The sequence below is a fragment of the Hetaerina americana genome, unplaced genomic scaffold, assembly GCF_022747635.1.
Source record: "Hetaerina americana unplaced genomic scaffold, ioHetAmer1.1.p SCAF_3, whole genome shotgun sequence".
Lineage (NCBI taxonomy): Eukaryota > Metazoa > Arthropoda > Insecta > Odonata > Calopterygidae > Hetaerina > Hetaerina americana.
In genome coordinates, this window is record NW_027286874.1 from 89758975 (window position 1) to 89773721 (window position 14747).

General features: G+C 37.1%; 1 protein-coding gene across 1 annotated transcript in view; it reads right to left on the reverse strand.

The window, feature by feature from the left end:
• Window positions 1-8665: 8665 nt before the first annotated feature.
• Window positions 8666-14747, reverse strand: part of LOC139690337 (mite allergen Der f 3-like) — a 51305-nt gene continuing 45223 nt past the window's right edge. The window contains exons 2-7 of the mRNA XM_071587736.1: window positions 14529-14590; window positions 13454-13539; window positions 12025-12172; window positions 10771-10884; window positions 9092-9244; window positions 8666-8963 (exon numbers count right to left, since the gene is read on the reverse strand). Of these exons, the coding sequence (XP_071443837.1) occupies window positions 8817-8963; window positions 9092-9244; window positions 10771-10884; window positions 12025-12172; window positions 13454-13533 (642 nt within the window). The 5' untranslated portion in view covers window positions 13534-13539; window positions 14529-14590 and the 3' untranslated portion in view covers window positions 8666-8816. The remainder of the gene's footprint in view (window positions 8964-9091; window positions 9245-10770; window positions 10885-12024; window positions 12173-13453; window positions 13540-14528; window positions 14591-14747) is intronic.

Genomic DNA, 14747 nt, shown 5'->3' on the forward strand with positions numbered 1-14747 from the left:
TCTACAGTTAATTTTGGATTATTTTTGGCGAGATGATTCCAGTTATCCTGTTCTTAATTCACAGCAAGTGAAAACGGTGATGTAGTGAGGTAGGGATAATAATGTAGAGGGGGGTTTAATTTGCCTTCCACATTGCAGGTTGGCACTCAGTAGATACAGTACTTTTTTCACTGCTGTCATGAAATGAGTTGCTGCTACGGCCACTGTTGTCTTCACCTTAGCTCGTAAGAAGAAGGGCTGCTGCTCCCTTCTCTAGGATATTGGCAGGCACTACCCACTTACCCTGCCCTGCATCTTCATGAGACTCCCTAAGTCCTCTTGCTCAAGAATTTGACTTGACCCTACACCCTCCGATAGTAGCTAATTGTTTGCTATAGCTGCTAATTAGCTGAGTATACTCGTTTATAGCACACATAACACGCTATTCCTAGAAATTTATCCCCTCCCATCCGCTAATCGGTGACAAAATATGTAGGTTTAAGTGGCGTCTCAAGAATTAGTTTTGGCAGATATGTTTCATTTAGATAGCTGCATATCCCAAATACTAAATCTATAATTTGTCCGCTAATATACCAGAACTAGCCAATTTTCTTCAAATATTTATTTTAATGAAATAAACTCGTAATAGTAAAAATCATTACGAAAACACTCCCAGACGAATATTTTTCGCATGCACAGATTTTTTTTAACAATAGCATGCCAAACTTGAGGAAAACATTTTAAATTCCTCGAGTATAGAAAAAGTCTCCTTATTGGTTGACGGAACCCAAACGTTAGCGGAGGCTGCTATGCGACTAGCTGGAGCGAATTTCATTTTGAATCATCCTTCGAAATATCTGAGTCAACTAGAACACGTGAGTGTGGATTACTGAAATTAGATTCAGGAAATTTTCCATTTGCAGATGCAATTTAGGTTATGATTTTTCTCAATGGAAAAAAATTTTTGTGAGCCAAGGAACGTGGTGGTAAAATGGAAATTCAAATGTAAAATGGGAAAAGGGATATTTTTGCAAAATAACGTTGATAGCGAAAAATGCAATCATTACAACTTTGTGGTATATTTATATACAATTTAAGGTGGGGCCAATAACGGCAGCATTTCGTTTACGGGGGCAAAAGAAGCGAACGCTGAAGATGTTTTTCTTCACTTTTAAATAACATGCCTAGGCGAAGTAGGTGAAATCACAATAAATATTTTTTTTGCAAGATGCTCTGCACAGAACTGCCACCATATTTTTTCCAAAATTTTAATTTTGTCCCACATAACTTTTTTGACATTCGAATGGGTGATTTCTGTATTCGTTGACATTTTATCCAAATATTATCATAGAAAAAAGGAATACATATATTAGGTTATACCTTATGAGTAAATATATGTATACTGTAGATTCAATAAACATATATGCAAAAACTACCCAGTTTCCGTTGCGGGAAGATAAAAGAGACGACAAAAGAGTGGTACAAAAAATTTCGAGCTATCCCTTCCACCTAATAGTGAAGCGGAAATAAACAAATCTCAGATTGCGCGCGAGTGAATGCGCATGTGGACAGAGGATTACGTTAGCCCACGCAATAATCCCCTCCTTCCCTAATCCCTTATTTCTTGTCAGCACATGAGCGACGTTGGAGGCAAAAAAAATGCGTATCCTTGAGAAATGTGGGTTTGCGGCTCCATGGCGCGTCACTACTGTCTTTTAACCGTGACATGATTCATCGTCTCGCAGACGAAGCTATCGATAATTACGGCAGGAAATTTTCCCGACACATTTTTGAAGTCTTTCAAGGTGAAGACCAGATTTCTGTGGCGAATGATCTTTCCTGGCTTCAGTAAAGCAAGGTGAAAAGAGAACATTAGACTGCAGTGTTTAGTGAAGGCAAAGACGGAAGTAGCGTAAGTCAATGCGGGAAACTAAATTCCGTGGCAGTAAGACTGGTAGCGTTCTGCAGTGGTAAACAACATTGGCACAGAAAGTACATTTGTAACCTGTCTGGGGACAGAATCAGATAACAAATTGACCACATTCTAGCCAGAGAGAGATACAGGAATCAAATGAAACAGTGCAAGAGCTCAACCAGCGCAGGGGTAAACAGTGACCATAACCTAGTTTTCATGGAAGGCCATCTGCGATACAAAAAGATAAAAAGGGTATGAAGAGATTAAACTCAAAACCCTTGGAAGAAAAACCTACAAGAGAAGATTCACTTAGGACTTCGACGGAAAATTGAAGAAAAAAATAGAACAGTACCGAAAGAAATTGTAATGAATTGAAGAAGGAAACTTCCGAAGTAGCAGGAGGGCAACTTTTTGGCAAGAAAATTGAAGCCCGGCGACCTTGGATAACTGAGAAGATAAACAGCTTATCTAAGACATGAGAAAACAAAAGAATCCAATTAATAACGGTGAGGAAGCTTCAAGTATATAATAAATCACCGAACGAAGTGCTTCGAGAGTCAAAGGTGGCAAAGGAATTGTAAATTGAAAACCACTACGCAGAATTCAAGGATAATGCTTGCAATACCAAAGAATAGGAGAAACAGAAAATATGAGGAACATTGGAAATTGAATCTAGTTTTACATTCATCCAAAATACTAGCAACAGAAAAATCGATGGATGGAGCAAAAGATTTGAGGCAACCTGAAGGAAAACCATTCCGGATTCAGGAAGAACGAGGGTACGGGGAACGCTATTCTTAGTCTCAGGTTTCTGGTTAAGAAAATCATGCACGTCAACAAGCCAATATACTTCGTGGACTTGGAGAAAGCCTTCAATAACGTCACGAGGAAAAAGATGTTCAAGGTGCTGTAAAATTTTGAAATTGTTAAAAAAAACAGAAGAATAATCAATAAACTCTAAAATAACCAAAGTGATATACAATGTACGAGGATAAAGTGAAAAGTTCTCGGCCTGACACAGAGATGGCGTTCCAATCAGTGACAGTTTTATAATTCCTGCCTGAGTATACGTGTCATTAGTGGGAAAGACAAGTTTCAAGTTGTTCTCTCAAGTAGTTTTTTTACACGTATTGTTGCAGTAGATGTTTTTCATTAAAATGGAAAAACTGTGGTCGTGCGGTCATAAAATTCTCCATTTTGGATGGATTAACCCAAAAGGAAATTTATCCGAAGTTGACAAAAGTCTACGGGGACTCTGCTCCTTCAATATAAACCGTTAAAAAGTGAACAGCTATATTTAAACGTGGTTGCACTTCCCTCGACGATGACCCACGTGTATGATGGCCAAAAACCACAGGCACACCGGAAACTATCGAAAAGGTGCGCGATATCGTGTTCGACGATAGGCGATTGAAGGTGAGTGAGTTAGATAAGGCCGTGGGGATAACGGAAAAATGGTGCGAAACACCTTGCTCAAAGAATTAGGGATGCGAAACCTCTGTGCAAGGTGGATGCCGCATTTGCTGAAAGCCGTTCAAACGCTCAAACGATTTTCGCAGCAATGTTTAGACCGATTCAAGAGGGAACCGACCGATTTTTTGCGGCAATTTGTCACCATGGATGAGACATGGGGTCGTCACTGCACGCGAGAAACAAAACAGCAGTCGAAGCAGTGGGTGGAGGCCGGTGGTTCAACGCCAAAGAAAGCGAAGTCACTCGTATCTGCTGGAAAGGTCATGGCCAATGTCTTTTGGGATGCGAAAGGATTCCTGTTAATTGATTACCTGAAAAAGGCAGAACCATTACAGGCCATTATTACTCCAACCATCTTGACCAGCTGGATGCCAACATTCGCGAGAAGAGGCCTGGCTTAATAAGGAAAAAAATCATCTGCTCACAAAGGTGCGTTGGCGATGGCAAAACTACGAAATTTGGGGAAAGAAATTTGCTTGGTCATCTCTTTATTTTCCTGATTTAGCACCCCCAGACTTCCATCTATTCCCAAGCTTGAAGAAATTTGTTTCTGGGAAGCGTTTTGTGTTCAATGAAGAAGTTGAGATGGTCGTGGATGGATATTTTCCCAGCCTTCCAGGCTCTCACTTCCGGGAAGGAATACTGATGTTGGAGAAACGCTGGACCAAATGTGTTGAAGTCAAGGGAGATTATGCAGAAAAATAAAGTCATTTTTCAACTGAAAATCGCAGTCGTTCATTGTCAAGTTGAGAACTTTTCACCTTACCCTCGTAAGTAAAAGACAGAAGAAAAACAGGTGACTACATAGTAACGCATGTTGGAAAAGCATTAGATCAACCTTGGAACCTTGCAGGCCTTGGAATTATTCTCCACAGCAAATTTAGACAGGGAGTAAAAGTTGTGCAGAATACAATGAGAGATAAAATCTGTCCCGACGGAAACTAAACTGAAAGATAACATGACAATCCAAAATCAAGCATCATAAAAGTCTCCACAATCTACACCTACCATCTTGCTTTAACGACCAAGTTTTCGCACCGCTAAATCCATATCATTCTTTTCTTATCCTCCTTACCTAACATCCCAATGATCAGTTGCCTCCTTCCGTGGGACTTTCTTTGCCAAACTCAACCTTTCTTCTTAAGTCCCTATTACTTCGATCATATCGGTCCAAGACATTTACTAGATACGTAAATTGTTCTACATGTTTAAATGCTTGCCCTCCTGTTTTGACGGTTGCCGTTTAACGGTGACTATGGTGACGCGAAAACGAAGTTTGTCCAGGTGAGTCAAAACTGGTGGTAACCCAGGTGCAGAATGTTCACCACCCCTGCATTGGGTGGGGCGTCCACAAAAGCTATTTTCCTCAGCGTGCGAAAGTACCTCGAGTCTGTCCTCCCTGGGGGCGCCGACGAAGAGTGGGGGAAATACGCTTACCTTCTCGCAAAACGACCCAAGGTTATCACTTAACTAACCGAGCGACTACCGCGCATAGATCGTAGTACCTACTCGTGTTTCTATGCATAACGTTTTTTGCAGATTTTATTTCATCCCACGCATTTTGCTGGCAATTAATCGGTCCACATCTATGGAAAAATACCGCCGGATGTGATTTTTCTTAATGCTATGACCAATAATGTGCATCTTATTTCGCATTGAGGAGCCAAGCCAATGATGCGACATTTCTCACCGCGTCCTATTTCCTTATCGCGGCTTAAGAATACAATACCGAACGGAGGCTCCAACTACGGCTACGAAACTCACAGCGGGACTCCCTTCTATTACTTTTTCAAGAATCCGATAAAAAATCGCAGCCCACATAGATTAATCAGCCGCGACGCGCAACGGGAAAAGAAAAGGACGCACATGGACAGCCGCAGGCGTCTTTGAACAAGGATATAGATTCAAAAATGATACCGCTTGTATCAACCGCAGGCGACTGATCACGCTAAATCGGGTCAGATACAGTTCTGTCGTTTTAAATTTTATCTCGCCGCCGCGTAATGGGCGCGATAAATATTTTTTCACGCGGTACTGGTTTCTTTGAAGACACTTATCGGTGCGTCCTGTCCCAGGTCTGGTAGGCCGGTCTGTCATAATTTCTCTGCATAGTTATCTAACTGCATCTTCCTTTTTTTACCACCACTCTGGAAATTCTCTTGGAAGTATTTCGAAAGAGAACAACCAAAAGGGTGTATAGCTTGTGCCCATGGATCTCAAGTCAAAATTATAACGCGGGAAAATTCATTCTTAAATAGATGTAAGATAACACTTTGCCTAGGTCTGGCGGATTATTTATATTAATTAAACTATATGCATATGTCAGAAATATTTTGCGGTTTGAAGCATAATTTTTGTTAATGGAATCTGAGCGTCGAAGAAATAATTTTAGGGGTTGATTTTTTTTTCATGTTACCGAAAAAGACTCCGATTTGAATCGGGAAATAATTATGGTGATACGATATCGATAACGGAACGAAACAAAGAGATCGATCCGTCTGAAGATTTATTTAATAAAATCTTACAACAAAAGGTTGGACAAAGTTAATATTTCATTTAAATTGAAAAATACCATTTCACAAACTTATATCATGTTGAAACGTGATCGGAGGCAGTGAAATGCCGTGCAGTTATTATTATTTTCGAAGAAGCAAAAGGTAGATAAGAATCGCCCATTCAGTTCTCCATTTGGAATGCACACCAGATGTTTATTTGCCCAGAAGTAGACTGTTCAAATTCCACTTTAGATCTGGAATATGTTGCAATATCATACTATAATTAATCACCCAGCAATGAAAAGGCAGTTACAAATACGTGTAAATTTGGTTCAACCATTTGCTGAGGGGCCTTGGCCAATTTTAAAATGATAAACTGAGCTATTCTGCCAATCATAGTTTTAGTAGTATTGGTCGTTTCCCTTGTTTGTGGGATATTTTACTCGATTACTATTCATGCATATGATTTTGAATAGAACTGGACCTCTACTTTCAACGGAGTATTTGAGTATATGATTGAACTAGACAAATGGGAAACTTATCCAGAATCTGTACATGTCTCAGCCTGAACCAGTGAAATAACGAATAGAGAGCCAGGGGGAGCTCTAGACATGGGTGTAAGTAAGGTATGCACAAGTAACTGCACATTATCAGCTGTTTTTTTCAAAACATGTGAAAATAGGTGGGGAACTCCTAAAATCAGTTAGATTTGCCAATGATCAAACATCAGTGAGCCAGTCAGTCAATCATTACTTAGCATATTTCAGAATTAAAGGTGATAGGTATGAAATGAAAATTAGTCATAAGGGAGCTAAAGTAATCAACTTATCAAGAAATGAGTAGGCTAATAGGAATATCAAAGTTGTGGATATAGTCTACATGTATAACGGAGCAGTTCAGACATTTAGGGGGGATATAATTGAAATAATTAAGTTAGGTAAGGAATTGTTTTCGGTGAGGCGAGAATTGATAGCTGGGACCTAAAAGAAAGACTAGTGAAAACTTTAATATGGAGCGTGATTTTGCATGGGCCGGAAATATTGTCGTTGAGGCAAAAGGATAAGCGCAGATTAGAGGCTCTTGAGATATGGGTGTGGAGAAAAATGGAGAAGATAAAAGTTACCGATAGAAAAACAAAAAATTAAAATCTGTAAGGCATTGAAGAGGAAAGTGGTTTTTGGAAGAAATTCGAAGAAAGCAGGATAAGTGAATTGGCGCAGATGTTGAGAGGCAACGCTCCAGGCAGTAATGGGGGGCAGACTCTTCGAAAATCGAGGCAGAGTTAGGAAAATAATAGGCATTCTGGATTGAAATAAGTGAGATAGGAAGTATTCCTTGCTAAATAACGAGTTATTGTAATATGTAGAATGGGATTTAGGGATATATTTTTTGATCAAGCTAATTATGGCTAAGTGGTACAATAGTGTGTTTTTTCTGGGTCCATCAAAAACCTACCCCAATCCCATAAAGTATTTCTAACAACAAATCATATTGCAGTAGCCGGAGAAGTAGTTGAACATATTAGAAAAGTAATTGCCATTATATACGTAAAACGAAAGACAAGCATTAAATGATAACTGATTTCAAGGTTAATATGAACGATTCTCAAATTTCTATAATTTTTATTTGCATTATGATATAAATAAACCCGCACCGGTTAGGTTACATTATTTGTCGCTCTACCTTTACTGAGAATTCACGACCCCTATAGTCTTACTTCCTTTACCAATGCCCATTTGTCTGTTTCCCTTTAGCGAGGATGAATTATTTTATACATTTTTGGTTGATTGTAATGCTTAAGTTTATATTATGAATTGCTGCATGTCTAATATCGATTAAAAAGGCAGTATATCATAAAATATCATGCAGTAGAAGCAACTTTCATAATTATTAATGCTACCATCAGCACAGCACCTTAAGACACACAAGCTCTTCCACCAAATATAAAGTGATATAACGATGACGTTGAAATTGTATGTAACAGACACAATTGCTAAGTTTCATGTACATGTAAGTGTGGAGTATTTTGAACATTTTCGTTAACTCAACTGACATGCAGATTAAATATAAAGCCATAAAGTGTACCCTCGTACTGATTCGACGTTGCTTAGGGCGAGTAATTATTCACTGATTATATCGTATACTGACTATAGTTCACTGATTTTATACGAATGTAATCGTAAAAAGGCTTGGTTGTAAAAAATTATTGCTTCGTGGAAATCTTAAGTCTTAATCGACCAAAATTTGGTTACTAAAGAGCCTTTTTAAAACCAGGTACCTGGTACCTACACTAGATCAAGTGTACTTAAATATGTACTTGAATTTTAAGATGTACTTTCCTACACATCAGACAAATTGATTGATAGCTGAGATAATATAATGCTTTGGTGGCGTGGTATATCCTTGGATTCTCAAGTTAAACGAACTTCATAGTTTAGAGGGAAAGTATTAACTTTAATTAAAAGTATTTAATTTATTTTCATGTAAAGTGACTATTATTTTAATTATTTAAATTCCGTGTGTCCCCTTGCTATAATGTGTTCAAATGAAACACCTATGCATGATCTCGAGGTGATTGGAGCAGATAACCTGTTTTTTGTCTTTTGCATGGCAATTTGTTTGTTTGGTTCAAACTGAAGATATGCTCTGAATTTACACATTATGTTATGAATTTCGAGGAATCTCAAAACCAGGCCCGGAGATTCATTCCACCAAGCAACAGGTGACTTTTCCTGGTCTTGAAATTATGGACAATGTAACGAAGAATGAGGTCACGTAAAAGAAACATAGCCAATCAGTTTTATATTCAATTATCCTTTATTATAAATAAATAGATATAGGTTTTTTGCAAAAAAAATATTAAAAAATGGTTTACGTATTTACAAGGGCATTCAAGGTGGAATAAATTCGTTTAGGGGAGTATCGGTGTGGCATGAGTATATTGTAGCGTCGTCTTAGATTCCCGCAATCTGCTGGATCCATGACCGGTATTGGGACACCTCCGTGTAGACTCCGGGATAGTATTCTCGACCGCAACCATTGCCCCAGGACACGATTCCGTGAAGAACTCCGTTTACGGCCAGTGGGCCGCCGGAATCACCCTGAAAAGCGAAAATTAGAGTGTCAAAAAAGTACACAATTTCATATGCACAATTAAAGGCACGTCATCGCCTTACATTCAAGAAAATGGCATAAGTAATGAAACTATTGTCGTCTGGTGTTCATTCACCTGGCAGGCGTCCATGCCACCCTCGAGCACTCCGGCGCAGATCTCGTTCGGCGGGAGGCCACCCGCTTTGGCGTAGTGCATGCTGCAGGTCTCCTTGCTGATCATTGGAACCTGGACCTTCTGAAGAGTGTACGGGAGGAATGGGCTGCCCTCCTGCGAGTGAATAGATTAGACGTTAGCCAGTGAACGTGACAACTGCCCAATTGCACATCTTGTTGAGGCCTGAATTTAACTTCTGATGAATTCCCTAGTTTAAATATTATAAAATACAGATTCATTTTGATTTTCAGTTCTAGTTTTTTGGTGAAAATCAAAAACATTTGTATATCACCAAGCGCTTACGTTTTATATTAATTCTATTATCCATAGTTCATATTGCCATTCCAGTTGTATGGAACAGAGCCATCTTTTCGAGAATTACTTTTTGGCTTAGAGGAAATTATTGTCTATCTTCTTAGTATCTTTGCATATTCCTATTCAATAACATCTTCTTACGCTATATAACTATTAAAGCATCACTTTTTTAAAGCTAAAGTGGTAAAATTATATATATATATATATACATATATATATATATACATATATATATATATATACACATATATATATATACATATATATATATATATATATATATATATATATATATATACTCATTTATATAGAAACAGATATAAGGAAAAGGGATAGGAACACACATAAAGGAAGAACACAGGAGAGGTGGGGAAGGCGGAATCAAGCAGATCACGAGAGTAAAAATATATCCTAGACCGGGATTTGAACTCTATTTTTACTCTCGTGATCTGCTTGATTCCGCCTTCCCCACCTCCCCTGTGTTCGTCCTTTATGTGTGTTCGTATCCCTTTTCCTTATATCTGTTTCTATATAAATGAGTATTTGTTCGCCGTTTGGCGGGATTTCGTGTTTGAATGTGTATATATATATATATATATATGTATATATATATATATATATATATATATATATATATATATATATATATATATATATATATATATATATATATATATATATATATATATATATATATGTATATACATATATGTATATATATATATATGTATATACATATATGTATATATATACATATATGTATATACATATATATATGTATATATATACATATGGAAATATATATATATTTATATATATATATATATTTATATATATATATATATATATATATATATATATATATACACACATGTATTTGTATGTATGTATGTAGATATGTACATATGTATATATATACATATTTGTGTGTGTGTTTGCGTGAGTATAATATGACAAAAAGTTACTTAATTTAGTGCAACTGCCATTGATTACCGCGGAAAGGACTTAAAACACAACAAAAAAATACCATTAAGAAAAATAATACTATTTTCAATAATTTTGACCGTTGATACCCTGGTTCTTATTGTTTTTTTTTCTCGTGGTGAATTTCAAATCTAAAAAACTTTCATCTTTCAATGTCACAAAAAATAATTCCAGTCATTTTGAAATTTATTTACATCCTTAAAATTCCTTAAATTATCACATTTGTGAAGAGAGCATGAGAGAAAAAAAGAAAGAGAGAGAAAAAAATGCTATGAAATGATTATTTTTTGAAAGAGTGACCGATAATTTCAACGCACCAGTCACCTGAGTCAGTTACGTACCCTCATGGAGCCCCATCCGGTGACATAAGCCAAGCTTCCTTCAACGGTGAGTTGACCTGCTGCCGGGAGAGGAATGGCGGCAGTGTTTGCATCGAAGTAGAAAGGCGGAGTTACCTGTCGACGAGAAAAATTAAATATTCACTTGTCAATTTTTCGGTCTAAAGACTATATAGACCAATTGTAGTTCTTCATTACCGCTAGTTGTGTGACGTACATACTCGATCACTAATCTGCGAATAAACCTCTATTCTTACAGAACCCTTATTTAACCCTAAGAATTTGTCCTTGGCGCTTAGCTTGAGTTTTTTTTCTCTTCGTTTTTACTTTCCTTAATGTTCCTACGGAATTCGTCATTTCCCATGAAGTGTCCCATTCACGTGTTTTTTAAATCCCCTGGGTGGTAATCGAGAGTGACCTTTCATTTTCTACTCTTCTGGAAACTCCTGCAACTCTTACGTCAGAGAGATCATCATTTTGCACGCAAATTTTCATCATAAAAAATTAATACCAAGGTTTTGAATGGCATTTAACCACGCATTCAGCCTTCATCGCCATCTGCATTAAATTGTGGGGTTATTAATTAAGCCGCGACTTGGGCTTTATCGGCCGAGATTTCTTTGAATTTCATATAGGCATGACATAGGCAGTAATTATATTAACATTTAATGAAGTATATTTTAAATAATTCTGTCAAATTGACCTCGACCAGTCAATAATTAATCACATAGGCTATTGGATTGATGAATAGAAGATTTTCAAGCTTTAGTTTAGAGGTGGATGTTTAAGATCGGATGGATAATTTATGTGAGAATTGAGGAACCAATGGAAGTATGGAGAAGGCATGGACCTTATCGAGTACGAGTAGTGAAAGAACCAGATGGATTACGTTCTATTTTATGAACGTCTTGCTCTGCAAGCAGCCACGCAGACAACAGGTAGGGAGCGTTACATCTCCACCATCAGTGTGATTTGGCAAACCGAGATATATAATGGATTAGTCAGAATCATGATGGAAGGGAATGCCAGCTACATGGATGATTACAAGAGAGATATGCGAGTCGTTCGATTATTGGTGCGGAAAATAGTTATCATTAGGTTGGACCTAGTGCAGTCAGACAGTCTACCGATGGTACTCAGATGATGCACGTCATCTTGAGAAAGAAAGGCGCGATACAAATTCATTATATTATCTGCTGTGATACGAATAGGGACGGGAAAGAGATTAATGGAATCGAGGGAGTTTGAGTAACTTACCTTGAACAGCGCGATGTCGTTGATGGGTGCTCCACGCTCATTGGTTCCGTATTGTGGGTGGACGAATTTCTCGAGAACCTGGTGCATGGTCCCACCGAATAGTCGTGTGACGGTTCCCACACGGAAAGTGTACACTTCATTTTGATACCTAAGGAGAGAAAGAGAGAGAGAGGGAGGCTGTTACAATTTTGGAATTTTCGGCATGCGTAGGCATGCGATGCATATTCCTGAACTTCGGAAAGTTCGCAAAAATGAATATTTTCAGATGAGGTAATATGAAAATAGTCTTGTTTTGAAATTTTAATCGTATGGAGAGGGAAGGACCCATTGGCAATATTAATGAAAAAATAGTTGTAAGTTGGAGGAATTGTTCAAAGTGAGATCAAGTATCGCGAAAGGATTGAAGAACCGAAAGTAAAAGAACTAGAACAGAGTTGACTTGTCAGTGAAAGAACATAATCAAACAGGAATGAGTTCATATTTAAATAAAAATGTCTTCTTGTGTTTTTAACCTGATTGCAAGTATATATAAATATCAGAAAGAAAGCCGTATTTACGACTTACATAATATCATAAACATATTATGATGTTCCTATGTATGTTCCTACGGTTAAGGAATAGGTCCGTAGAATATTGTCCATGACAAGTTTTTCGGTGCAATAAATTGCTACATTAAACTCTTTCAAGAATCTTTGACTCGTATTTTGACCTTAAAAGGGAAACAAGATTGAATTAACCTCAGGATTAAAAAAATCCTCGAGAATAATTGAGTATCCTAAGGATAAAGATCAATTTAGCCTCCGTTGTTGTGAGACTATCAAGACTTTATAGTATATTTTTTATAGTGTATTATTCAAGTGTTTATAGTATATTTTTTTGATATATTATTATTTGATATATGTGGTATATTAATTTTTGGTATATTATATGTTTAGTATGTGTCAATGAATGTGAGACGTGACCGAGAAGGCAAAATAAATAATTTTAGAAATGGTGAAACTGTGGTAGAGGGAAAAAGAGATGCGATAGACAAGGTAGGATGTAGGGGGGGGGGGGTCATGCTCGAAACGGAGCATATTTTGGAAGTCACTTATGAGAGGAAAGAAATTTTCTGAACATAGATAAGGATGGAGAGATGAGACATACTAATTTTGAAATTAATTAATAGTTTCTATTTATTATGCCGAAATAAAAAAAAACTAATGAGGTTTCAATGGACGTAACTCACCTCACTATTAAACGCATTCTTCTCATTTATTTTTCGCAATGCTTATCATTGTTTACACCTTTAAATTCCCATTTCCAACATCAGAGCTCTAAAAATGTCTTTTCATTCCATTTTATATCATTTACTGTGCCCGTAATATTTACGCCACAAAGTCCTTAGTGCACCCTTCTTCCTGTATTTATGTATTTTCTATGCACTCACCCAGAGCAATGTGCAGCCGTCACGATCCATTCTCTTCCGATAATAGCGGCCCCACAAGTGTGCGTAGACTGGTACCTCATCGACACCTGATCAAGAGATAAGGACAGATGATCAATCAATCGGCAAGGACACAGGAGTTATAAAAAGCGAACACACATTTACTATTTACATATGAACCTACATAATTCTGAGGGATGTCTTTGTTCCAAAATACTTATTAACCCCTCCCAAAACGGAATACTTTGCTATTTGCATTGAATGCAACAAATATTAAGATTTTAGTCTTCGTTGTTACCAAAAGAATTCTGCATCCCCATATATAGGTAGGAACTTGAAATATATTGCATGAATCCTTTGAATTCTGAAATGGTTAACTGGACAAATAATAAAAAAATATTGCGATATTCAGGAACCATGCAGAATATTCAGCGTCCTAGCCGCAAATAATTCGACTTAATTGAGAGCATATCGAATTTTCTGTATCATATCTATATAAATTCGCAAGACATCTTTACTTTCTTTGCCATTACTTTGGCATAACACTGATGCTGCAGTTGAAATGAAATCAGGATTATTATCTTACTTCAGGATATACTTGGTTACAACCGATGTTTTTACTAATCTAAATAGAAAAAAATTCCCCGAGTATAAAAGTATTTAAATCTACACCAACTATTGGAAAATTAATCTTCTTTGAGAGATATATTTCGGTAATACTAAGATAATTTCAAAGTTATTTATTTTATATGGGATATGTATTGCTATTTATTAGAAATTATGCCACAAAAATTTAATAAATGAGCCAGCATCAACTTATATTTTCAATATTTTCTTATGAATGCATTAACTATTGCCCAGATGTCGAGGGTTATAAATTTGGTTTAAACAAGGTGAATCAGCTCTAAGAAGAATGGCTCATGACGTTCAAACGTAAAATAGTCGTTCATAGAATTTTGATACGGGTGAAGGGAGAATCACCCAAGGGGTATTGTATTTTTCTATGAGCAAGTGAAAAGCTGTTCGGCAAATGGTTTCATTGAATAAGGTCACAAACTGGAATGGAGTGCACACTCACCTGGTAAGGAAACTCCCCCACCGTCGCATCTCTTCCCCCCACAATCCGTCCTTCTGGTGCCCCTATGGAAAGAAGCAAGCATGAGTTTTTAATAATCTTAATACACTTTTATGAGTTTTAATTTCAATTATAACTAACTGCTAAGAGCGGAAATAAAAGTGGGGATGAAATACTGTATCGATGTTGAGATGCACATTGAAGCATGTTCTCACAAGTAAA